General features: G+C 45.5%; 1 protein-coding gene and 1 non-coding gene across 5 annotated transcripts; both read right to left on the bottom strand.

The window, feature by feature from the left end:
* Nucleotides 1–3,599: 3,599 nt before the first annotated feature.
* On the bottom strand, nucleotides 3,600–10,403 carry KCNE1 (potassium voltage-gated channel subfamily E regulatory subunit 1). 4 transcript variants are annotated; one of them, XM_006062839.3, is made up of 3 exons: nucleotides 10,014–10,397; nucleotides 8,935–9,029; nucleotides 3,600–4,224 (listed from the first exon to the last, which is right to left on the bottom strand). In XM_006062839.3, the coding sequence occupies exon 3, from the start codon at nucleotides 4,175–4,177 to the stop codon at nucleotides 3,788–3,790; it is 390 nt and encodes a 129-aa protein (XP_006062901.1). In that variant the 5' UTR covers nucleotides 4,178–4,224; nucleotides 8,935–9,029; nucleotides 10,014–10,397; the 3' UTR covers nucleotides 3,600–3,787. The 4 variants fall into 4 exon arrangements, with proteins under 4 accessions (XP_006062901.1, XP_006062900.1, XP_006062903.1 ...); XM_006062838.3 differs by having other exon boundaries at nucleotides 3,600–4,228; nucleotides 10,014–10,395; XM_006062841.3 differs by lacking the exon at nucleotides 8,935–9,029 and having other exon boundaries at nucleotides 10,014–10,403.
* Nucleotides 10,404–23,362: 12,959 nt separating this feature from the next.
* TRNAG-CCC lies at nucleotides 23,363–23,435 on the bottom strand. The gene has a single exon. It is a non-coding gene; the product is annotated as a tRNA-Gly (tRNA).
* Between the last annotated feature and the right edge of the window lie 2,711 nt (nucleotides 23,436–26,146).

Below are 26,146 nucleotides of genomic sequence, written 5' to 3'. Positions count from 1 at the left end.
ATAAATCAACTACAATAAGAAAAGAAAGAGAGAGAGATTCTGCCTGAATTTCTGGCTGGCTGAGAATACCTGGGACCCAATGATAGCCTCAACCCTCCCTTCAAAGGAGTCTTCCACCTGGGACTTTGCTCCTTTGCTTTCTCGCTGTAGGATCAGGGGTGTCGATGGGAATTTATCCATAGGCAATCACACTTCCTTATTCCAGAGCCCCTGAGCTGCCTGGGCAGAGACCCCCAAGAACCCACATTAACTTTTTAAAAAGTATCAGAATGCTATTAACAGAACACACGCCACAGATCATGCTAAAAGACTCTAATTTTTTTAAAAGATGCTATCACCACAAAACACCTGTTGCCTTATCCAATGGACACATTAACTATTGCATACGAAACACTGAGATTCTGGTTTTAAAGAGCTCAGAACAGTGCCTGGCTCATAGTTAGCACTCCATGCATGTTAAAGCAAAATTTTAAATTTGGTAACAAGCATTTGAACACGGTGTGGCTTATAAGAGGTTTGATGGACATGGGGAAGTGAGTTGAACGCCTGGTCCTTCAAGGACAGGGAGGACTATAGCTCATGGGGCAGGAATCCTGCCTTAAAAGGGGCAGGAATCTCAGTGGGGGAACGTGAACCGGTGATAAAGAACTATTCTGTGTGCCTGGAATCCCCGAGTCTGCCTGCCGCTGAGGGTCACATTGTGGACCACGTGCGCTCTGGGTCCCTCTCCAAACCTGCACACTCAGCCTGCTTTCCTGCACTAGGGGCCATCTGTGTCTGTCACAGCAGGGCGGTCACTCGGGGCTGGAGATACCAGCCATCACAGGTGGGCTTCCAGCAGCCCAAGAACCCCAAGATGGTGGGTAAAAATGTGTCTGTGTGCAACTTGGTGGGGGGGTGGGAAGGGGGGTGATCATGCTTTTCATTAGATTTTCAAAGTATTCTGATGCAAATAACCACTCCTCTTGGAGACTAGTAACCTTGCCAGGCTTCCGCCTCAGAGATGCTCCGTCAGGAACCCCACCTTCAAGCTCATGAAGAAATCACTGTCTATTACATGAAGCAAGGAGTGGGTACCAATAGTCTATTTGAGGATGACCTGCAATCCTTGGGTATTGCTTCGAATTTATGCTATGTGCATTTATTTATTTTTATTTTAACATAAATATTTATATTATTTTTATTATTTTATATGCAGGTTTCTAACAAGTATGTTTTCTGTAAGGATTCCATCCTCTTTATGCCCAGGCAGGCAAGTATTCAGGACGGGGCAGGTGACCCAGGACCTCTGGGGAAGAAGGCTGAGACCAAGGGTGTATGTCCTGTGAATTTTTCAGCTAGGCTCATGAGTATCTTTCTGCTGCCATGAGCAAGTCCCTGGTACCATCTGCCCCCACCCCTGAATTCCTTCCCTATCCCCCAGTTGGGAGGGAAGTGTCCAAGGGAATCTCTGTCTTGTGAAGAGAAGAGCCAAGAGGAACACGCTGTCCCGAGCGGGGGTGGCTGCTGGAACAAACGAACCCCACCTGAGGGGCTTCAATCAGTACAAACCCCTTGTTTTTGAAATTCTGGAAGCCTGAAGTGTGAAAGCACAATGTCCTGGGGCCACGTTTACCCTAACAGCTGTCTGGGAGAGCCCTTCCTTGCCTCTCCCAGGATCTGGTCATGACCCTCAGTCCTTGGCTGTCCTCGGTTTGCTGCTGCATCACCCAGTCTCTGCTTGAATTTCTTATAAGGACATCGGGGACTTCCCTGGTGGCTCAGAGGGGAAAGCATCTGCCTACGGTGCAGGAGACCCAGGTTCAATCCCTTGGTTGGGAAGATGTCCCGGAGAAGGAAATGGAAACCCACTCCAGTTCTCTTGCCTGGAAAATCCCACGGATGGAGGAGCCTGGTAGGCTAAAGTCCATGGGGTTGCAAAGAGTCAGACATGACTGAGCGACTTCATTTCACTTCACTTTATAAGGCATCAGCCATATTGGATTAGGGCCCACCTGGTGGCTCAGCAGTAAAGAAGCCGCCTGCCAACGCAGAGAGGAGGGAGAAATCCCTGGGTTGGGGAAGATTCTATGGAGAAAATAGCAACCCACTCGAGTACTCTTGCCTGGGAAAGCTCATGGACAGAGGAGCCTGGAGGCTATAGTCCGTGGGGGTCGCAAAGCCATACATGACTTAGTGATGAAACAACAATGAGCATACCTTCCTTGATCACATCTGCAAAGGCCTTATTTCTAGGTAAGGTCTCATTCACAGGTGCAGGGGTTATGACTTGAAGGTGTCTTTGGAGGGGGGAGGGGGACACAATTCAACTGTGGTGGGCACATCATCTCCAAAGGCCCTGCCACCCCAGTCCCCTGGGTTGCCCCCTGCCCACACCCACACCTTCCCCCTGGTCTTTTTTTTTTTTTTTTTTTTTTTCATTTCTTTATTTGGCTTCTCTGGGTCTTAGCTGTGGTATGTGGGATCTAGTTGCCTGACCAGGGAGTGAACCCCAGCCCCCTACCTTGGGAATGCAGAGTCTTAGCCACTGGATGACCAGGGAAGTCCCTTCCAGGGATCTTGAGGTGGTGGGTGCCACCATCCCTCCTACCATGATACCTGAGAACCTTCCCCCTTGGCACACATTCTGAAGTGGGATTTTTTTTTTCCTGCATCTCAATCCTGCAGCACTGAAACTGAGCTACATAAGTAGGAAATGTGTGTGTGTGTGTGTGTGTGTGTCCTTACTTATCTGTGTGTGTTTCTGTGTGCATGTGTGTGCCTGTGGGTGTGAGCCTGTGTCTGTTTTGGGAAGTGTGTGTGTGTGTGTGTGTGTGTGTGTGTAGGATGGTCATAAGGGAGGAGTGGGAGGCAGGAAAGCAAAGAGAGGATGGAGCCTTTGTAGCGAGGGTACAAGTGAAAAGGGAAAAGGATGTCCTGTAACAAGGGGGAAAGCATGCTTGTGATAAATATGGGAATGTTATGCCTTTGGTCTCAGTCCCATAAGAAAGGTGTGTTCATCGGGATTTTGATTCTGTTACTTTGTGTGTGCATGCTAAGTTGCTTCAGTCATATCCCACTCTTTGCAACCCCATGGACTGTAGCCCACCAGGTTGCTCTGTCCATGGAATTTTCCAGGCAAGAATACTGGAGTGGATTTCCATGCCCAGATTCTTTACCACTGAACCATTAGGGAAGCTCATTCTGTTGCTTTAACAGAAACCAAAATGACAGTGGCTTAAGGAAGATCAGAGTTGGTTTCCCTTTCTTGTGAAGTTTGAGCTGGTGATTGACCAGACCCTGGTCCACGCCATTGCCCAGGGACCCAGACTCCTGTTGCTCTGCCATCTGCGAAAACACAGTCCTTTTCCAGACTCAAAGCTGGCTCACCACCTCATCCATGTCCCAGCCAGTGGGAAAGGAGAAAGGGGGGCTAGGGGACATATCCTTTCCTTTTCAAGGCTCACTGGGAAACTGCACTCATCACTCCCCCTTCTGCTGGCCAGAATTTCATACACATGACCTTGCTAGCTTCAAGGGAGTCAGGGAAATACGTCTCTTATTCTCAGAGGCCATGATTGCAGGGATTTTGCTGCAATTAACAAGGCAGTCACAGATACTGGGGAACGACTGACAATCTATTATAGAAGGAATGTGATTTTAGAAATATAGTGATATTAAATCCCTCTTTCACCCCTTATGATAGACAAAAACCCCAATTATACTCATACAATAAAGAAAAAAGAACATGTGATTAGAAAAATCAGCTCATCAGGGAGGCTCTGTCCAGTTTTGACTGGTCCTGGGGTCAGGACGACCGCTTCATCTCGGGAAGGTATGCACTGGGTCGCTCCACAGCCAGCTGGTTCTCAATGACGTAACACGCCCTGCAGCTCTCCAGAATCCGGGCCTGAAAGTATGCCTTGTCCTGCTCCTGCCAAGTGTCGGACTCAATGTACACGTTGTATGGGTCATGGGAGTGCTCCAGTTTCTTGGAGCGGATGTAACTCAGCATGATGCCCAGGGTGAAGAAGCCGAAAAAGCCGAGGACCATGAGGATGTAGAGGGCTGCCAGCTTGCCGTCCTCATGGCCTGGGAACCTGCGGGCCAGCCCAGACGTGTTGCTGCCCTGTTGAAGCGTCCCCTGCCATAACGTGGTCAGCACAGGTGTCACGGCCGTGGCGTTAGACAGGATCATCCTGAGAGTCAAGGTTTCACTCCGGGAGGGTGAACTTCCCAGGAAAACTGTCTTAAAGAAAAGTGCAACCTGAAATCACAAAATATGGACTGGCCCCAAACCCACCACCACCACACACACACCATACAGAGTTTATAAAAATCCCAGTGACGGCGTACCCTAACCACACTCGTCTGTTATGGGGTGTGCCACCTGGGATCTGCACAGTGCCCTCTCTTGATTGGTCAAATGATTAATTGATTCATGTTTATTTCTATTCACCATTTCCAGCCCCTGTCACTGCAGGTGATCAGCAGGAAGAGCTCCTTGAATGCACATATTTTGTGATAGGTGTATCTTTTAGTTTACATGCTATGGACCAGAGTGTGTCCCCCTCAATTCATATGTTCAAGCCACAACCCCTAATGTGGCTGGAGGTAGGGTCTTTAGGAGCTAATTAAGATTGTGCATGTATGCTCAGTCGCTCAGTTGTGTCTGACTCTTTGCAACCCCATGGACTACAGCTGGCCAGGCACCTCTGTCCGTGGAATTTTCCAAGCAAGAATACTGGAGCGGGTTGCCATTTCCCACTCCAGGGGATTGTCCCAACCCAGGGGTCAAACTTGCGTCTCCTGGGTTTCTTGCATTGGCAGGTAGAATCTTTACCACTGAAGCACCTAGGTATGGTCCTGAAGGTAAGGCCCTAATCTGACAAGGCAGTGGCCTTATAAAGAAGAGAAAGAGAGACCTTGGCCTGGGTTCCTGTCTGGCACTGCGACTTTTCCAAACTTCCCAGGTGATCCTACTTGGTAGCCGTGATTGAGAACCCTAACCCTTAGGAAACTGACCAATCAATGTATTGTGCTCCCTGAATACCTGGAAGAACTTTCTAAGAAGAGAAATAGCAATTTCATAGCATAATTTTCTAATCTTGTTTGTTTTTCAGATTTTCTTTTTCAGTCTTGTGCATCCATCATACAACCTGAACAGGAGCTTTGGAGAAAAATTCCTAAGTCATCACCGTGACCTCAGCTGCGCCCGTCTAAACTCATGCTGGCATCTCTGCTGAGCCTGTTGGAACTTGATGGCAAACCAGAAAAGCCAAGTGAATTAAATGCCTTTCAAATAACAATGCTGTTATTTTTAACGAAAAGTCTCTTCTGACTTTACACTTATAGTATCGCTTTTGCTAAATGCCTCCTGTGTCCCCAAGGCTTGCCTGCTGAGTCACATGGTGTGTTTGCATAATGAGTCACACGATGAGCTTGGCAACATCCTCTAATAATCAGCACGGTACAAATGACACAGAACCTAATCTGCACGACAGCTGGGGGCTTATGGCCCACTCCCTAAGTTCACATCCATTATAATACCAAAGCACTGCCTGGTGGCCACAGTTAAGACTGCTGGACTCCAGTGGATTTGGAGACCAGCTGATTCAATGACCTGAACTTTATAGAAAACTGGGCTGGATAGAGGTGAGCTGACTTGCTCGAGGTCATGTCTCCTATCAAAAATGCATCTGTAAACTTTAATCTTTTAGCCATGGACTCACATTTTATTAGCACAGAAAAGGGAGTTCTCCAGATCTTGCAGAGAGAAGGTGGATCTGTATTTAGGCTCAAAGAAACTGAGAAGCCCGCCACTTATATCAGATAAAACTGGGTCTACCCAAGTGGGGACTGGCTTCTGATCTAAATAGGAAACAGAAGAACCCTCTCCTGGACCAGGGAGAACCACAGCTTTTTGTATCTCGCTCAGGGAATATGGGGCTGGAGGAGGCAGAAGCAGCAGGAACCAGGAAGGTCCAACTCCAAACACAACCAGCTTGATGCTCAGCTTGTGCTGAACATTTTCAAACTGGCCTTATTGGGCCCAGAAAGAGGGGAGGGTTGGTTCCAGAAGTTTCTGCTTCTGGCTGGGTTTGAGACCTTTCATAAGGTCTCATCGCCCCTAATCAAGGTTTGTTGTTCAGTTGCTAAGTCATGTCTAACTCTTTGAGACCCCATGGACTGCAGCATGTCAGCTTCCCTGGCCATCACCATCTCCTGAAGTTTGCTCAAAGTCATGTCCATCGTGTCGGTGATGCCATCCAACATCCCATCCTGTCACCCCCTTCTCCTCCTGCCTTCAATCTTTCCCAGCATCAGGGTCTTTTCCAATGAGTCGGCTCTTCTCATTAGGTGGCCAAAGTATTGGAGCTTCAGTTTCAGCATCAGTCCTTCCAATGAATATTCAGGGTTGATTTCCTTTAGGATGGACTGGTTGGATCTCCTCGCTGTCCAGTCAAGGTTAGTGCAATTTTTTTTTTTTCAAAGCTTAGTCCCAGGGCTTCTGGTCCACTGACTCACTCAGGATTCATGACTGTGGGCCTCTAGGATGAGCTGAACAGTTGCAAATGGAGACCATGCAGGCCTCCAGCACTGCCCCCCTCTAGCAGGGGGAAGTGGGGGCAGCAAGTGATGTCACTGTATTCCCGGCACAGGCCTCACCTTCCGCATTTTTCCCTGGAGTTCCGGCTCTGTCACATATCAGCACTGATAACAGGCTTTTAGAGCAGTTTTCCCAGCACTGCACCTCTCACCCTTTCCTACGCGTTTACTGAAAGGGCTTTTGTGGCTGACTCCAAGCTCTCTGCTGAAAGGGCCCAATTCTGGGGTGGAGTCCAGGAAGGAGGAAGATCAGGGATACAAATTCCAGCCCTGGCTCAGTTCTAGTGAAACCAGGAGGCTCCCGGGGACCGTAGCGGTGGGATGGGGGTGACATTCCCGTCACGCTTGACAGCATTCCCTAAGCCTTTCCTAGAAAGAGCAACCAATTTTGAAATCAATATTCTTTGCTTCAGGAAGCAGAACTAGGGACAAACAATTATGGATAAGCTTCATTTGGGTGAACAGGATCTTACTGAGTCAAGAATTTGGTGAGAAATTTCCAATTTTCCTTGGAAGTAACTGTCAACTGTTTTCATCTTTATCACAACACTATGTTCAAGGAGATCAAACCAGTCCATCCTAAAGGAAATCAGCCCTGCATATTCATTGGAAGGACTGATGCTGAAGCTGAGGCTCCAATACTCTTGCCACCTGATGCGAAGAGCTGACTCATTGGAAAAGACCCTGATGCTGGGAAAGATTGAGGCCAGGAGGAGAAGAGGGTGGCAAAGGATGAGATGGTTAGATGGCATCACCAACTCAATGAACATGAATTTGAGCAAATTCCAGGAGACAGTGAAGGACAGAGAAGCCTGGCATTCTGGAGTCTATAGGGGTCACAAAGAGTCAGACATGACTGGGTGGCTGAACACGGAATGTCCAAATTGCCTCTCGGCAGCAAAGAAGCCAACAGGGGCTCAGACCCTTCCATGCAGTCAGCTGGCTTTGTTTTGGGCTTTTTACCTCCTTCCCTCGCATAGTCTCAAAAAATCAGGATGAAACCTGTACAGAGGCACGACATCCGACTGCCCTCAAAGATCGGAAAAGGACTCCCTGCTGGCTCTTGAGTCTGGTCATAGGACCAAGAGCTTCTCAGACCTCTCTGTGGGTTACAGAGAGGAACTCTGAGGTGTGAAGGGTGGAGATGGGAACCAGGGAGCTGATGAGAGGGACTGGGTCAAACTCTGTGTGTGAAAAAGACGAGCCTTTTGGCATGGAGAATGGAAGGGCATTCTCTGGGAGGACACATGAAGTCACAGAGAAGGAAGAATCTCACCTGCAGCAAATTAAATGAATCGGGGAGCCCCAGTTTCCTCATCTGAAAACTGAGGTTAATGGGATTCCCCCTGACTGTACTACAGGGTTTAAAGGAGGCATGGAATGAGCCCACAGCTTTCCTGTCTTTTACTTTTGCTGGTTTCTCTGCAAAAAAGGTGAGACCCCCGTGTTTGATGGTCAAAATTCCATGGGTCCACCATAAGCGCATGTCTGTGCCAACTGGTGAAACCCCTTTAAGAAGTCCCCTCCTCTACTTTGGGCCCTTATAGTGCTCTGTCTCTACTGCCCAGATTCTAAGTTGTGTTGCAATCCTTTGTAGACATTTCTGTGCATTTCCAGGGGGCTCAGTAAGGTCAGAGACTGTCTTGTTCACCTTGACCTCACTCACACCTCCAGAATGACTCAGTAAGGGTTTGCTGAATTAAATAGGAAAGTGCAATCAATTACAACATGAATGTGAAGAGCAAATAATCAATAAAGTAGAATTCACACTGGAAAGAGCTTAGTGGGTAACCCAATGAAAACCTCTTTCAATGTAGTCTGTTTTTATGTAATAAAATTTAAATTATTTTTATGTATAGTTAGCATTATTTATTTTATATATTAAACTTTATGTTAATATAGTTGTATTTTATATTATATATAGCATGCATTATATATAATATTAATATAGCTTTATATATATATATATGCAACTCTTCTTTTCCTAAAAAGGTTTAAGACCATCAGTAATTGTCAATACAGCAAAATTTTTACTCCTCCCTTCCATTTCCCGTAACTTATCTTGCTCTGCCTCTTTCCATAGTACTTATCAACTGCACTCAGTATAGTTTTCTGGTTTCTTGTGTTCATTGTTTATTGTTTGTCTTCCCTATCTTTGGAGGGCTTTGGAGGGCCAGGATCTTTGCCTGTCTTGTTCCCATGTACCCCAAAGACTAGAACGATGTCTGGCATACGGCAGGAGCAGAGTAAATATTCACAGATGCAGGCATGCATGTGTGAAAACCTGCATAAGTAAATGTCACATTCAACTCCCAGAAAGCCCAAAACACACAGAAACTGTCTCACCAGCTCTGCCTTCAGAGACTTGAGATGACAAGAGCGAGTCCCTTAGAGGTCTTCACGATGTACTTTATTTTCAAAACAATCCACTTCCTAAGAACCTATCAAAAGCCAGAGATAACCTGAATATTCTGGAAACCAAGGTTGACTTCCTCAGACCCAACCTCAGCTCATCTCTGATGGGCAGCATGAAACAGACCAGAGCAAGCCGAAGGGTTTTGCACCCTGGTTAGAAGCCCATAGATCAGAGTCCATTGCACCTGCTGGCAATTTATTGATCACATGATTTAAAGCAGTGGCCGACCACAGCAAAGTTCCCCATCATCCTGACCATAAGTAACAGCTATGGTTATTGACAAGCCCTTCCTTTATGGAGCTGGAAGCTCTTTCTTAACCTGAAAGGGGACTCAAACGGTCAGTTCAGGTACAGCAGTCTAAAAAAATCGAGGGTGGAGCTTGGGAGTGATGGGGATCCGGTGGGTGGGTTAGCACCTGATAGCCTGGGCACATAACAGGTGATTGGTACCAGGTCAACTTTCTTCTAAAAGTTCCAGGCTTCCCCCCAACTTAAAATCAAGATCAGATATCAGTAATGTTCTCCGTGTCCCATGCCTTTTCCCTGGGGACATGCCAAGGCCCAAGAACTTTTCTGGTCCCCCAAAAGGAAAAAGTCCCCTTTGAGGCCGGTGTATATGCGTTTTGCCTGATCTGGAGGTCTCTGAACCCAAGCGGGGGCTAAGATCGTGGGCGGTTTTAGTTTTCTTTGGATGTCTTTAAGTATTTCCACAACTTTCTACAGGAACGACTGTCATTTAATAATAACGGGGGAAGTTGTTATGTGGCCCTGAGATGATTTTTCTCTGCATGCGTTTTAGAAGTGAAGAGGACAGAGGGGAAGAAGGCATGAGCCAGGGTCATCTACTCTGCCTTCCAAGAAGGGGGTCGCTGTGCCCCCTGCCTGGGGGCACCCGCAGCAGCCCAGAGGCGCTGAGACCCTGTGCCTGGACTCTCCCCTCAGGGTCGCCCGATTTAGGGCATCGCGCGCCGCTAGGCGAGAAACCGGGAGGCAGGGGCCCTTGACTTACCGGGTCTGGGGCGCGGAGAGAGCCGGGTGCGCAGCGGGGTCCGCGCAGGCCGAGCGCAGGGCACCGAAAAACCGCGCGGCAGTCAGCGCGCTCGGCCAGGGAGCGCGTGGCGGGGCGGGCGGGGCCTTCGGAGTCACAGGGCGCCCCGCCCCATCCCCGAGCGTCCCGGCCAAGCCCGCGGCCCCCGGGCCACCTCGGTCGAGCCCCGGGGTCACCCCGATCCTCCTCACCCTGCGTTTAGCCCCAGCAAATGCTCTGGCACTCGGAGTAGGCGCAGAGTCCGCCGAGAGTTTGTATTAGAACTGCCAGCCAGCAGGACAGCCAGACAGACCTTCCTGGGGGTGGGGGGTTGGGGGTGGAGTTGGCAAACAAGAAGCCGCAGTGACCAAGAGAAGTCAGTCCCAGAGACCCTCCCTACTCTCGGCCAGGCACTCACTAAACTCCTTTGCAAACAGCTCCAAACAATCACTTCAAGGACGCTTTTCAAAACTCCAGCTGACCCTTGTTAACTGTACCCAGTCAGTTCAGTCACTCAGTCGTGTCTGACTCTTTGCGACCCCATGGACTACAGCACGCTAAGCCTCCCTGTCCATCACAAACTCCCCGGAGCCTACTCAAACTCATGTCCATCGAGTCGGTGATGCCATCCAACCATCTCATCCACTGTCATCCCCTTCTCCTCCTGCCTTCAATCTTTCCCAGCATCAGGGTCTTTTCCAAGGAGTCAGCTCTTCGCATCAGGTGGTTAAAGGATTGGAGTTTCACCTTCTGCGTCAGTCCTTCCAGTGAATATTCAGGACTGATTTCCTTTAGGATGGACTGGTTGGATCTCCTTGCAGTCCAAGGGACTCTCAAGAGTCTTCTCCAACACCACAGTTCAAACGCATCAGTTGAAACCCACTAGTGGCCATGCACCTATTCAGCAAGCTTTTATTGAGCACCCACTGACCAGGTGCCCTGTCCTGAGTTCGGGGTGCAGCTGTGGACCAGACAGACAGGAGGGGGGCAGTGTAGGAGGGTGCACAGGTGTGACTGGAGCCACCCATGCCTTGGCAGCCCAGACCCAAAGTTCCTGAGGTGGTGGGGAACAGACTTTAGGGCCATCAGGGGCAAAAACTAAGCCATAGCCCCAGTAACCTCCAGGCAAATCTTCCAGCAGCTGCCCACTAGCCTGGAGGTGGTGGGGGAGACCAGCTTGAGAGGGGCAGTTCCTAAATAACAGTCCTTTGAAAGTGCTAGGGAACAAGGTCCAGGCTTGCAGTCTGCAGGCAGGAAGCAGAGAAATTTGATTCTTTACCTAGAGATACAAGACATTTTCTCCTGTGCCTAAAGCCTTCAAGGATGCCAGTCACTTCTTGCGCCTCCACCTGGGAATTCTCTTGGGGAGGACCTCACTGAAGGCTCTGGTAAGCGGTCCAATGGGTGTGGCACCTTAGGACACAGCCCAGTGGGTACAAGTGAAGCTGGCACTACCCTGCACCGTGGTTGCTGGTCTAAACCCATACAGCCACTCTGGAAAGTCCTCAAGGGTCCATGGCCTTGATGTGTGCTTATATTGTGTGAAATCTATTCTATGGTGGGAATCTGAGTTGTAGAATAGCTTTATGCTTAGAAAAATTCTTTGCAGTTTTACTTTAAATAACTAGAATCTAAGTGTCTCAAAATAGAAAAGTGGTTGCATTATGGTAGGTATTTTAGAATGTTATCCTACACACTGGAATATTGTATGTGATCATTAGCATAATACTTACAAATAGCTGGTAACAACGTGGGGGACAATGTTTACAAATAGTTTGTACTGTTAAGTGACAAATGCAAACCCTAAATGGTGCATTGAGCCCATCTTTGCATGAAATGTTCCTTTGGTATCTCCAGTTTTCTTAAAGAAATATCTAGTCTTTCCCATTCTATTGTTTTCCTTTGTTTCTTTGCATTGTTCATTCAAGAAGGTTTTCTTATTTCTCCTTGATATTTCAGTTGGGCATATCTCTCTATTTTTTCTTTGCCTTTCACTTCTCAGCTGTTTGTAAGGTCTCATCACAAATCCATTTTGCCTTCTTGAATTTCTTTTTCTATGAATGCTTTTGGTCACCACCTCCTGTACAATGTTACAAATCTCCATCCATAGTTCTTCAGGCACTCTGTCTACCAGATATAGTCCCTTGAATCTATTCATCACCTCCATGGTATAACCATAAAGGATTTGATTTAGGTCACACCTGAATGGTCTAGTGGTTTTCCCTACTTTCTTTGCATTATTTCAAAAGACTGTAAGGTAGCATACCATAATCTTATTATCTGCTACTGATGGCTTCCATTGGATTCATTTTCATATTTATACCATTCTGTATTTTCCTTTCCTTTTTTTTTGTAGCAACTATATTCTTTAATATTTAGGAAAAAAACATAAACTATATCTGAAAATTCCCTAGATTCTACTCCCTCAAGGTCATGCTGTATGTATGTAGTATTTTTTTTTTTTTTTTTTGCTTACCTTTTCACAAAGAACTCCATACCAAGAAGGAAAAAAATGGATCATTGAAGCAAAACTCTTTGCTCTCTTGAACTTACATGCTCCCCTTTTCAGTAATAACCTGTGGACCAAGTAAGCATGCATGGATGGAGCACCCCAGAACACCTGCAGAGACCCCTTCTTGTCAGGGATTGGGGCGATGTCTCAACCTTTGACAGTATTATCAGCAATAAAGTAATTCCTCACACGTGGGATGGAATCAGAGAGAGAAATAAGAACATTCCCCACTCACTGGGACCCTGTACTTGCTTCCACTGCAGGGAGCCCAGGTTCAATCCCTGGTGCAGGATCTAAGATCCTGCATGCCGAGAGTCATGGGAAAAAAAATATTGCCATTCACAGAATACCTTTTTGAAGACACTTCCCAAACATACAAATAGAGTCTGCACAGTAGCTGGGTGACGGGTGAGTTCTCTCTGCTGCACAGCAGGCTCTGCTGTGTGTGGAGGCAAGCGCAGAGTTCTAATGAACGCTGACGTCCTTATTTCTCACTCCGATTCTCTCCATCCCACCTGTGATGAGTCATTTTATTGCTGGTGATACTGTTGCTGTTATTTCCTGTTTGTAATGATAAAACATGATTACGGATGAAAAAGAGTGTCTTTTGTTGCCTTTGGCGAACTTGAAGTGGCTTCTTTTCTTTCCTCCTTTTACGCTCTCATTTTTGCCTCTTCCCATTTAACAGGTGTGACTGGCCTTAAACAATCTTAACAACAGAGCTGCAGAGTCCTTGAGTCATTTCGTTATTTTTTTTCCTTCTGGCTCTTCCACCTTCTCCCTTCTTCTTGGTCTCAGGAAGGTCTACAGACTTGAGCCTTCTCCTTTCAGTGAGTTTATTCCTCTTCTTCCTGCATTCCACCTCAATGCAGAGGACATCCGAGGCCAGAGCTCCGGCCACTTCTCATTCTTTCTGAGCGAGATCACAAATCTCAGCTCACAGCTTGGAGAGCCTGGTCACGTTCCCAACACTTTCCACACGCTGCCACCCTCACCAGAGAGGACTGTCTTTGTTGGAACTCACCCTGGATGCACATATGGAGCTTGGCATCATGCAGACAGCTCTGTTCCCCCTGGCTGCATTCCCATAGGCATCCAGATGCCCCAGCATTAACCTGGGGACATTCCCTCCCCTGAGGCCCCCTTCCTTCTTGCTTTTTGACCCTTTCCCCAGGGCTGCTACTATCCCCAGGTGCAGCTCTCACCTCTCAATAAGAATGCCTGGAAAGCCAGCAACTTTTCTTGAGCAGCTGCAGGGCATAACCTGGGTGCTGCATTGTGCTGGAATTGTAATACTTCCTCCCCCCAAGAAGGACAAGGAGGAGGAGGAGGACATTGAAGTCCCTGTCCTGCCTCTGGTGACAGGTGGGGAGATGCAGAATGGTGGAAGAGAGCCTGGTGATGCCATCTGTGACCTGACACCACTCCCCGCCGCCCACCCAGTGCTGCTCCAGCCATGTCAGCATCCCTCACAGATGAGTGAACCTGTTCGTATCTCTTCTGCTGGCCACTAGGTGCTCACATCTTATCTGTCCCTCTTCCTTTAGCCAACATCTCCCATCTGATTCATCTGGTCACAGGAGGCCAGCTTCAGTTTTCCCCTGGGGTTCCTCTTTGGGAGTCCTACCCATAAGATGCATCTTTCCCAATGGCAGCATTTTCCTAACACCCTCTCAAGGGATGCTCCTGGTCCAAAAAGAAACCATCCCCAGCCTGCTTGGGGCCAACAGGCCATTGCAGCTCCCCAACCTCATTTCCCACATCTCTGCTCCTCTGAGCTCCCGGAGCAGCAGATGCGGCCCCTCTGTGCATGGCCCATCTTTTCCCCTGCCCCACACCCTTCCTCGGGTTCAGCCCTCTGCTTCCAGCTTCCCAAACCACAGGTCGATGATCATCCTCCAACTGGGGTTCAGGACTTGGCCAAATCCCAGATCTTCTGCAAAGGTCTTAGAGGAGGGAATGTGGGCCAGTTCAAGCCTCCAGGCAGAGGGTCTGTTTGTTTGCTTTAATTTTGAATTGGTTTTTCAAATTTAAAAAATTGAGAGCTCTTATACTAAAGATCTAAACGTTTGGCTTCTCTCATCAAACCCAATGGATCTAGAAAATTTATGCACGTATTTATCAGAACCGCAAGTGACAGGAGTTAATGGCACAGCCCCTTTCCAGAAAAATGCAAACTCTGTGTTCTCCCTGAGGCTTCCTTGGTGGCTCAGACAGTAAAGAATCTGCCTGCAATGCAGGAGACCCGGGTTCGATCCCTGAATCAGGAAGATCCACTGGAGAAGAGAATGGCTACCTACTCCAGTATTCTTGCCTGGAGAATTCCATGGACAGAGGTGCCTGGAGGGCTACAGTCCATGGGGTCTCAAGGAGTCAGACATGAACTGACTAACACTTTTACTAACAAGGATACTTAGCAGGCCTGCCTGCTTCCAGGACATTATGGAATGTCCTGCCTGGTTCTGTGGGTATTCAGTTTGTCTCTTCTGTTTTAGGTCCTTCCAGAACAAAGTTTCTGCAAAAGTCTTTTCTCTGGCTGTTCCTTGGAAAAGAGCCTGATGCTGGGAAAGACTGAAGGCGGGAGGAGAAGGGGACGACAGAGGATGAGCTGGTTGGATGGCCTCATCGATGTGATGAACATGAGTTTGAGTAAACTGCGGGAGTTGGTGATGGACATGGGGCCTGGTGTGCTGCAGTCCATGGGGTTGCAGAGTTGGACACAACTGAGTGACTGAACTGAACTGAACTGATGTGTATGTTCTGTTTATCCTTTCAGAGCAATGGTTCTTGAATTTTCATGATTCTTTTGGGAATCTGAGAAAAGCTATGACTCTCCCCAACCCTCACCTCAAAGGCACACATGGGCAATATTTTCCCTATACCTCTGCAGACCTATGGACCCCTGATATGCTGGGTGATTCATGGCTGTTACATTAGGATTTAGAGCAGGGACTGTCTCTCCCATAAAACAAATTCAATTCTATAGCATTAATTCTATGGGGTGGTACTGTGACTGGTTCCACTGAGTGTTGCCTGATGGGTGGATGGCAAGATCGTCCACTAAAATACTCACTAAGCTGCAGCTGTCCAGGTCTTGGGGGCACCTGCGCTAATTTTTGTCACCCTTGAGTCATCCAAACAAGACGACACATCTGGCTACAGACCCACAAACCCAGGCATCACAGCTGCCCTTGCATTTGACAAATAATGACCTTCACCTCATTATGACAAGAACACAAGTCCAATTAAGAAAGCTTTTCCAAAAGAAATAACAGTGTTGGTTTACCCCCCACCCCCACCCCGCCTTTCTCCACCCCTTTATGCCCTGGAATAATGCTGGGCCGATAGGAACATGGATAAATTAATTACAGCCTGGAATGTTATTTATGGCTAAGAAAGAGCACTAAATCTACACATAAAGTGTTTGACATTTGAATACAAACATTTCCCTTGTGTTTATTTTTTTTAAGACTCCGTCCATCCAGTTTACACTGACATATGTCTAATCTTTTTAAATGTTGTGGATTTAAGATCACAAAGGTAGCAATGTGCTGGCTGCTTTACTCAGCCAAAGAACAAGGAGATGCAGGAGAGAGATTAGCATCTCTTCAGTTCTTTGCCTGTCAGAGATTATTTTGGTGTACCTCCAATTCCTGATAACACAGAAGCACTCTTGTGGCCAAAGTGCCTGAAATGGAAGGGCATTGGCAAGCCTGAATTTAAAATCAGCATAGGCAGCCTTTCTGGGAATGTGTGTGAAGGTCACTGTTTTAGAAGTGATCTGTCCTTTCTAACACAGCCATTGTCATGGTTTCTGTGTTATTTCAACCGGGACCTCAGCCTGGAAGTCTAGATTCATGTGGGTTTCTGTGGGTCCTCCATGGGAATTGAAGGAATAAGTGAAGAAATCGAGAGTGGTATCTGGCATGACTCAAAGGGGAATGAGAGGGAAAATATTCAAAGGAAATCTTTAGAAAGGCAAATTCCAAAATACCTTTAAGCGCAAGCTTTGTAAACAGTGAAAAGATTTGGATAGCAATCTTTCATTTATTAACTTTTAAACATTTTGTTCATTTTATTTAAAATATTTTTTATTGAAGTAAAGTCAATTTATATTATGCTAGTTTCAAATATACAGCACAGTGATTCAGTTGTATTTATATATTATTTTTCAGATTCTTTTGTCTTTATAGGTTATTACAAAATATTGAGTATGGCTCCCTGTGGTGTACAGTAGGTCCTTGTTGGTTGATAACAATCTTGATCTTGAAACTGAATCATTATTCTAAGTTATGTCCTAGTCTGAACTCAGACTCCTTTCCTTACAATTTTTATCAATAACCAAATCTTCTCCTTGGATGACTAGTCAGTTCAATTCAGTATTTACTGAGTTCCTCTATGGGTAGGTTGAAGGGCATTCAGTCAATGGTATGTTCAGATCCACTCACCTTGCAGATTAGAGTGAAAATGTCCTTTCTCTTGCTAACCTTCCCCACATCCCCCACAAACACACAGAAAGACTTCCCAGCAGAAACAGTCTTCTCTCCTTGCTGAGGATGGCTTTGAAGGTTCCAGCAGCAACAGAGCATCACCTCTGACCATGGCCCTCCACCCTCTTAGTGATCTCGGGACTGTTTTTTTCTCCTTTCATTTCTGAAGCCCCTACCAAAGGCCAGCCTGTATCAGCTTTTACCAGGAATCTCGCAAGAGTTTCTGGGCTGATCTCCTGGTCGAATCTGACCCCTCTTCCTTTGTCCTTGCAAGGTCCACTTTGCCACTTGTCATTTTCTGCCTCCCTCATCAGTAATCAATGACCTTACCAGTTCTCTTCCAGCAACAAGCTCCAGAAGGATGGGCTTTCCCGAAGGACTTGCCTTTCTGTTCTCTACTGCAACCATCAAGGAGTTTGGCATGTGGAAGAGGGATGCCTAGATAATTCTTGAATGGATAACTGGTTGCTCATCTATTTGTGGACTCGATATTCATCTATTCACGGGCCCAATGGACATGAATTTGAGCAAATTCTGGGAGATGGTGAAGGACAGGGAAGCCCAGCGTGCTGCAGTCCATGGGGCCACAAAGAGTTGGACACCACTTAGTGATTGAACATCAACATCTACTCATGATTTGGGGGATGTCTCTTTCTGGGCCAGTCACAGACCAGACCATATCACCTGGTAGTATTTGAGCATGACAGAGTTCAGTGAACATTTGCTGAATTGAATGGAATAGAAGAGAATTTTGGAGCGTGGAAATTTGGACAAGACAGATAAATGGGTGGAATAAGTGGAAATGACAGTATCTAAATTAAAATCCAGTGCCGTGACAGCAGCTGGGAGATTTCCCCTCTGATACTACTCTTGAAATCACAAAATACTCAAGGTATCAAAGCTTTGAGAAATCGGTCAGGGGAGTTGTCTTTAATGATGCCATGATTGTTCAGTGTTCTCTTTCTTTTGGTAGCAAGAGTGATAGAAAGCATTGATAAAATGCGATGCACAGGCTCACAGGTAACCATCCGTTCAACCATCCTGAAGTGAAGCACTTGAACTCTGTTTCTTGCTTTGCTCATTTGTCATTCAAGGTGATAAGAATACCTGACTCATTGCATTGGTGTCATGAAATAAAATAGCTTCTTTAAATTCCTAGGCCATAAGACAGTAAATTGAAAGTAAGAAAGATAGGGAAGAGTGTTTTGAACAAGACAGCTCAATGAGCTCTTGCTTTGATCCATCCTTTTGCTCTGAACACAGAGCCATGACAGATAAGGTGTAAAAATAGAAAGCTAAAAAGAGATGTCTGGCTCAACAGAGGCAGAAGAAAACTGCCAGAAGCCTCTGACTCACTGGGCTCTTTGTCTAAAATCAGCGAGACAAACTGAAGGGGAAGCCCTGTGGGACAAACCCAAGACAAAAATGCCCGAGAGGGCAGACAGGAGCCGGGCCATGGCTTAAGTCAGGAACTGCGGGGAGCCCTCAGAAAAGAAATCATGGATTACACTCTCTGGAGCCCAAGATTTTAGAAGAATGAGCGTCTGGGGCAATGAGGCTGAAGACTCGACCCCTAGCTAAAAACTAAGCATAGTCATATACTGGTCTCACGATAGTGCAAATGTCCACAATCTCTTGGGTCAGAAACCCCAAACTGCCTGGATAAAATCCAGGATGAAGTCCCAGAGTCCAGGGAAAAGCTATCACAGAATGATCATCAGGGAGAACCTCGTTGGATGGGGTGGAGACAGGTGGGCAGAAAAATGAAAAGAATAAAAACAAACCTAAAAATCAAAACTCTGAAACATGTAAAGAAATCTCAAATGAAGAACAGTTAAAAATCCTCAACTCAACTCATTTTGTGAACCTCGAATATTCTAATGCCAAACCACATGGAAAAAGGGACAAAAGGAAAAAAGAAAATCACAACCAATATTACTTCTGAAAATAGATGTAGAAATGCTAGGTGAAATATTAGCAAATGGAATCCAGCAATTCTAAAATAAGCACTGTATCATAATAGAGGTAGGTTTATTCCAGGAATGCAAGGTTGGTTTAACACAGTATAATATAAGAAAATCAGTGGGTATAATTAACATATTAGTATATATTAACACTATGATGTGGTGGTTAGTTTTTTGTCTCTTAAGTGCATATTGCTAAGTAAAGGAAGTCTGTATAAAAAGAGTGCATAGAGTATGCTTCCAGTTATATGACATTCTGGAAAATGTAAAACTGTAGACACAGTAAAGAGATCAGTGGGTGCCAGGGTTCAGGAGGAAGAGGGGAAGGGTGAATACCATGGGGGGTGGTTTAGGGCAATAAAATTGTAATGTAAGCTTTTAGGGCAATAAAATGACTGTAATGGTGGATAAAAGATAGTATGAATTTGTCAAAAGCTATAGAACAAAGAGTGAAATTTGATGACTGCAAGTTTTAAAAAATCATTAAAAAATCATTTTAGAAGTTGGGGGAAATCTAAAAGGAATGCAGACTGTGACAAGAGAAATTAACTGTATTCAAAACATACAAAACAACCTCACTGAAAGGGTTGGATGGATAGGTGAGACAGGGGGAGGTGTAACCCTAAGTGTCTTTGGAAATGGGTGAGATCTCTAAGACTACAGGCAAAAGGAACTCTGTGCCCTAGTTGATAAAGTTGTTTCCTTTGGGGTATTGGTTAACAATTCTGATACTGTTATATATATACCCTGGGTTGGAACATTCACACCAATGGATGACAGATGTCTCACTCTTGGAGTGGGAGTTTATAACAAGGGTAGGATCTGTGTAGTAATGGATTTGAGATATTAATATGAATTCATGTTTGGCTTAAAATAGATACAGATGGTTTACATATACACGTTTATAGCTAAGTATATATACACTGCTTAGTACAAACACATGTATTTTTTGCTCTGTCATCTGAGAAGTCTCATAAAAAATGACACCCCAGTATCAACAAGCTTGGTCTAGTACCCAGGTTTTTGTTTGTAACACCATTTTCTATTAAGACAAATGAATCAAGGCTCCTTGGAAAAATGGATGATTCTAAGACTAGGGTGGGAAATATACAAGATGAGCCTGGATAACCTCGTAGTCCCTGAAAGTAAGGAAGAGCTCAGAACAAAGCATTGATGGGTATGTCAAAGGACAAAGGACCACTGGAGATGATTGAAAGAGTTCCCAGGGGTCAAAGCTGGAACTTCTGGGTAACAAAATAAAACAGTATTGGATTGTAACCCAGAATATATAAAGTAAATGTCTACAAGTCCATATTGATGTGGATAAGTGATTGCATAAATTAATAAATGAGGAAGGAGACAACTCTTCCATACAGAAGAATTCCAAGGAATTTATGTAGATATTCTGTCTCCAAGGAGAGGGAATGAACTCCTCACTCTGTAGGTGAGGGCTGTGCAGAATGACCTTCCAAACTGTACAACACACAGGGAGAGAAAAGGAGTCACTTTACAAGCAAGAAACCTGACAAACGCTACTTCAGGCAGGTGACTAAAGCCACCATCAACAGTCATCAATCATATTGGCAGTACGTGTGCTGGGTATATGGTGTCATGAGAATAGCACTTCACCTCCTAGTCTGCCTCCCAGCAACCTAGACCCCAGTCTTATCAGGAGAAAAACACGAGACAAACCCCAATAGTGAGGCACTCCACAAAATACCTGAGCAGTTCTCACAGAAACGTTCAGGAGCATCAAAAAAGGAAATGTCTGAGAAACTGCCACGGCCAATAGGAGCCTAAAGAGTCCTGACAGCTGAATGTCATGCAGGACCCTGGAACAGAAAAAAAAAAAAGACATTAGGCAAAGATTAAAAATATCTAAATAAATCACAAACTTTTTAAATAAGGTATCGATATGGGTTCGTTAAATGTACATACTAACCTCAGAGGTTAGTAACAAGGGAAACTGAACAAGGTATATAGGAACTCTCTGTACTATCGCTCCAATTTTTCTGACAGTCTAACATGGTTCTAAAAATAAACTCTACTAAAGGGAAAATTTTAAATGGACAAACTACTGCTATGCAAAAAACATAGATGAATTTTTCAAATACAAAGTTGAGCCAAAAAAATCACACACAAGGCTATAGACTCTGATTCCTTCCATATAAAGTTCTTTTCAAAAAATATTTTATTTGGTTGCACTGGGTCTTAGTTGCATCACTTGGGATCTTTTAGTTGCAGCAATGCAGGATCTTGTTCCATAACCAGGGATCAGACCCAGGTCCTCTATACTGGGAGCGAGGAGTCATAGCCACTGGACCACCAGGGAAGTCCCCAGATAGAGTTTTTTAACTGGAAACTATGGCATGAAAATTTAAAAAAATGTTTCCGTTGGGGAAGTTCAGCAGATGATGGCTACGTGATGTCATGTGTGGGCTTCTGGGGTGCAATTAACATTTTATTTCTTCATCCAGTTTGTGGTTACATGGATATGTTCCCTTTCCGTAAATTGATTGAGCTGGTGTTCATTATTTATCTACTTTTCTGTACAAGTCAATAAACCTCAATGATGGAAAGAAAACAGGGATGCATAAAGAATGACTCGGAATATATTTCCACATGGGTAAACATAAGAAACAATTTGAATTTGAAAAGTAATCTGCCAAATAATACCTAAAATATACCAATTTTTAGAAATATACCAACAGTAAAACAAATTATATCTTACAGACATAAAATGTAATCTGAGTATACAAACACACATGAACTTATAAGTAGCAAACTCATGATAGCAGTTGCCTCTACAGAGAGGCAAGGAAATAGAATCAAGTTGGGGGTGTAGAGGGTTTTTATAATATTTTATAAATATGAAACATCAGGAATACATGTTGCAAGATGTAAAATTGTCATATAGTTGGGTTCAGTTATGTGGTTAATCATAACTTTATTTCTTTTTCCTAGTAACACACACATATGTACATATGTATACAGAGAGAAAGTACTATAAGAACAAGCAACCCATACCATATAGAACAATAATAACCTAGGAGAATTAATAAGTGTTTTATGATCAGTCCTTGGCTTCGGTGTTTCTAAGGAGGAATGGATGCATAGAACCTTTGCAATATGGAAATTTTTGGCTTCTTTTTTATCGAGAGTTCCAACTCAAAGATTAGTTACCTTGACATTTCACCAACCCCTTGTTAATATCACATCTTTCATGAAATGTAATCACAAATTTTCCTGGAATATAAATTACATCTGCTGACAAGGCTCTTTAGAACCCCTGGGGACAGTCAGATACTGGAGGTCAGTGAGAGACCAACCCGGTTACTTGTTCCTTCACTCAGCACCATGTGCCATGTGAGATACGGTGAGATCTGAACTGGGCTGGTAGCAGAGGAGACAGAGAAGGGTGGGGACACTAAATAAATAGAAACATTCTGAGGCTGAGCTGCCAGAAGTCACTGAATGGTTCTAAATAAAGTGGCGGAGCCCAAGAGTCCAAGAAGTGAGAAAAGAAACTTAAGATAGTTGGGGTAGCAGCAAAGGCTGAGTGGCTGTGTCTCATTAACTGAGATGAGGAAGATGGGAAAGAATTTGTCTTTTGAACATAAGAGTTAGGGATGCCTTTCAAAGTCCAAGTCTAGAAGCGGGCACTTGTGTACTGAGTGTGGAGCTAAGAGATATACACTCTGGGATGTCATTAGTATTCCAACAATGCTTCATGTCAGAGGACTTGCGGAGACCCCACCCCCACCCCTAGAGAAAGGGTAGCTAAAGAAGAGAGGTCTGCTGTTCAAGTCTGGAGACACTCCAGGGATTCGAGTTTCACAGTGTGTTAGTCACTCAGTCGTATCTGACTTGTTGGGACCCCCATGGACTCTAGCCCGCCAGGCTCCTCTGTCCATGGAATTCTTCAGACAAGAATACTGGAATGGGTTGTCATTTCCTATTCCAGGGGCTCTTCCCAACCCAGGGGTTGAACCTGGGTATCCTGCATTGTAGGCAGATTCTTAACCATCTGAGCTACGCAGAGGAGTGTGGAAATGAATGAGGACCAACCAGATGAGAAAAGCAAAGGTTATTTACTCAGAGCTTTCTGCAGCAAGAGAGTTGGCCACCATCACTTGCACTTTGGCAGAGATTCAAAGGCAGGCCAAAGACTGCAAAAGCCTCAGAGTGGTAAAAATGAAGGCCTCAGTGTGCCCTAATTTGGGGCTGTGGGCTTAGGAGAGCTATGGGGGCATGTGTGTGTGGGGGGGTAATTATTATTTTTAAAATATTTTATTCATTTATTTGATTGTGCTGGGTCTTAGTTGGGGTTCATGTGATCTTTTAGTTACAGCATGTGAGATCTAATTCCCTGACCAGGGATTGAACCTGGGACCCCTGCATTGGGAGCACAGAGTCTTAGCCACTGGACCACCAAGGAAGTACCTGGTTATCATTGCTATTTAGTCACTAAGTTGTGTCTGACTCTTTTGTGGCTCCATGGACTGTAGCCTTCCAGGCTCTGTCCATGGGATTCTTCAGGCAAGAATACTGGAGTAGATTGCCATTTCCTTCTCCTGGGGATCTTCCCAGCCCAGGGATCTATCAAACCCAAGTCTCCTACATTGGCAAGTGGATTGTTTACCTCTGAGCCACTAAGGACTTGATGGACAGGAGTTTGAGTGGACTCCAGGAGTTGGTGATGGACAGGGAGGCCTGATGTGCTGCAGTCCATGGGGTCGCAAAGAGTCGGACACAACTGAGCGACTGAACTAAACTGAACCACTAAGGAAGCCAGAAGTACCTGGGTGGGGAATGGTGGTAATTACAGCAGGGCCTCCTATGTGAATGGTTAGGGTGTATACTTGGCTTTCTCTGGTTGACCTTAAGTTGGAGGTGGGGACAAAAATTGGAAAGATGTCAGTTATTAAGTCCCGGCTATTTGGGGCCCATTGTTGCTGAAGTTATCAATGAGCTTACTGTATCGTTAGTGGAGATGGCGGTCTGACTGCCTACATGTCTGACTGACAGTGGGCTGGCTTCCTGGGCTGGTTACTGTAGACAAGGGGTTGGCTTTCTGGACAGGTTGCTCAGGCTGTGAATCAGGGTTCTCTTTTTATACGTGATCTGACTATTGTTCATTGTATATTCAGACTCTCTGGAGGAAAGAGAGAGGAAAGCAAGAGAGGAGACTGAGCGGGAACCGCAAGAGGTAGGAGGAAGAGCGAGAAAGAGTACCATCCTGGGAGTCATGAAAATAAAACATCTCAAGACGGAGCAGGTGGTTAACTGGCAAGCGTTGCTAAAATGTCCGATAAGATAAAGATGCAAGAGTAAATCAAGGTTTTCCAGGTTAAAAAGAAATGCAACCATCATTCTTGCTGAATTCTCACACATGAGAAACATTTTTTATGGCAGTGGTTGGAAACAGAAAGTAGGAGGATGAATTAGGAAGAGAAGATACTGTTCATCCCTGCAGGGGGGCATCTCACATCCTAGTGGATGTAAGGATGCAAGGAGGACTGAGCAGCAAACACTGTCCCCTACTGGCCATAAAAAACTGTGGTGTTGGAGAAGACTTGAGAGTCCCTTGGACTGCAAGGAGATCCAACCAGTCCATCCTAAAGGAAATCAGTCCTGAGTGTTCATTGGAAGGACTGATGATGAAGCTGAAACTTCAATCTTTTGGCCACCTGATGTGGAGAACGGACTCCTTGGAAAAGACCTCGATGCTGGGAAAGACTGAAGGCAGGAGAAGAAGGGGACGACAGAGGATGAGATGGTTGGATGGCGTCACCGACTCAATGGACATGAGTTTGAGTAAGCTCCGGGAGCTGGTGATGGACAGGGAGGCCTGGTGTGCTGCGGTCCATGGGGTCGCAGAGAGTCAGACACGAATGAGCGACTGAACTGAACTGAACTAGCCAGAAATAGTGATTGATTAGATTACACTTGAGATTTCCATGAACCTCAACAGGCACCCAAGACTTAAACACCACACTAAATGACAACTCACTCCAGGATTCTTGCCTGGAAAATTCCATGGACAGAAGAGCCTGGCGGACTACAGTCTCAGGGGTCACAAAGAGTTGGCCACGATTGAGGGACTGAGCACAAAGCCTCTATTATTCCATTTTAGAAAATTTCACTGACAAGTAGGTTGGGAAACTGGTCCTTTCCCTTCACAGATTATTGGAAACAAGGTGAAGAAAACTGAAGACAGCAATCCTGGATTTGATTCCAAGCATCCCATCCCAGGAACTTCAAATCTGCCACAATAATGTTAACCACGAGCAGAAATAGTTTAATGATGCTCTTTACTGTCATAAATCTGGTTTTCCTTTAGCCACGTGATGTAACCATGTTACAAAAATGAGTACAGATAAAATTATCCAGAATCTCTCACCCCTACCATTGTGCTGTTAGAATCAGCTTGCACTCGAATTTGATGGATGACCTAAGCAGATATTTCTGCCCTTTCTTGAGGGGACATTTGCTTCACCTCTTGATGTGCATGCTAACTCCTATTCTTCTGGAAACTGACTTAGAGGCTGCAGAAATCTGAGAGTAGAAAGACAGGGAAAGGACGAGCTTGAGCAAGGTCAAAGCCCTCTTCAATCCTTCTCTGACTCTTCCTCCTGGTCCTGCTGCTCCAACCCCAGCCCAGGCTCAGACGACTCTCACCAGGATCACCCACCAGTCTCCTACCTGGTCCCTGACCTGTTCCTCTCCTGGGTACCCTCCCCAGGATGCCCAGAGAGACAAATACTGCTGAGCGTCTTTTCAAGTCTCCAATCTACTATCCTTCTCCCTTCTCAAAGGGTCCAGTCTGTACTCCCTACTAATACACAAACAGCCTTCCACGTTGTTCCTCCATCAGTGGTTTTCAACTGACACTTTGGATACACTTTAGAATCCTGGAGAGCTGTAAAAACCACCCAGTGATTGGTTTAATCAGCCTGGGCAGGGTCCCAGGTATCTGGATTTTAGTTCATTTCCCCAGGACCTGGTGACACTTTCTGGAACTTGCAGATGCCAGTGGCTCAAAAATAAGAAAGACTTTTGTGTTTCCAAGGTCACTCCATGCGATCTACCATATGTTTCAGATGAAAAGAGGGTGGAGATGAGGAAAGGAAAATGTGGGAACGTGGA

This window comes from Bubalus bubalis, chromosome 1, assembly GCF_019923935.1.
Source record: "Bubalus bubalis isolate 160015118507 breed Murrah chromosome 1, NDDB_SH_1, whole genome shotgun sequence".
In the NCBI taxonomy this organism is placed as follows: Eukaryota; Metazoa; Chordata; class Mammalia; order Artiodactyla; family Bovidae; genus Bubalus; species Bubalus bubalis.
The sequence above is the reverse complement of the archived record's forward strand: the minus strand, read 5'-3'. Positions and strand labels throughout refer to the sequence as shown.

Excerpts from the sequence above, each read along its gene's own strand:
- KCNE1 (XM_006062841.3), bottom strand. The coding sequence starts at position 4,177 with ATGATCCTGTCTAACGCCACGGCCGTGACACCTGTGCTGACCACGTTA.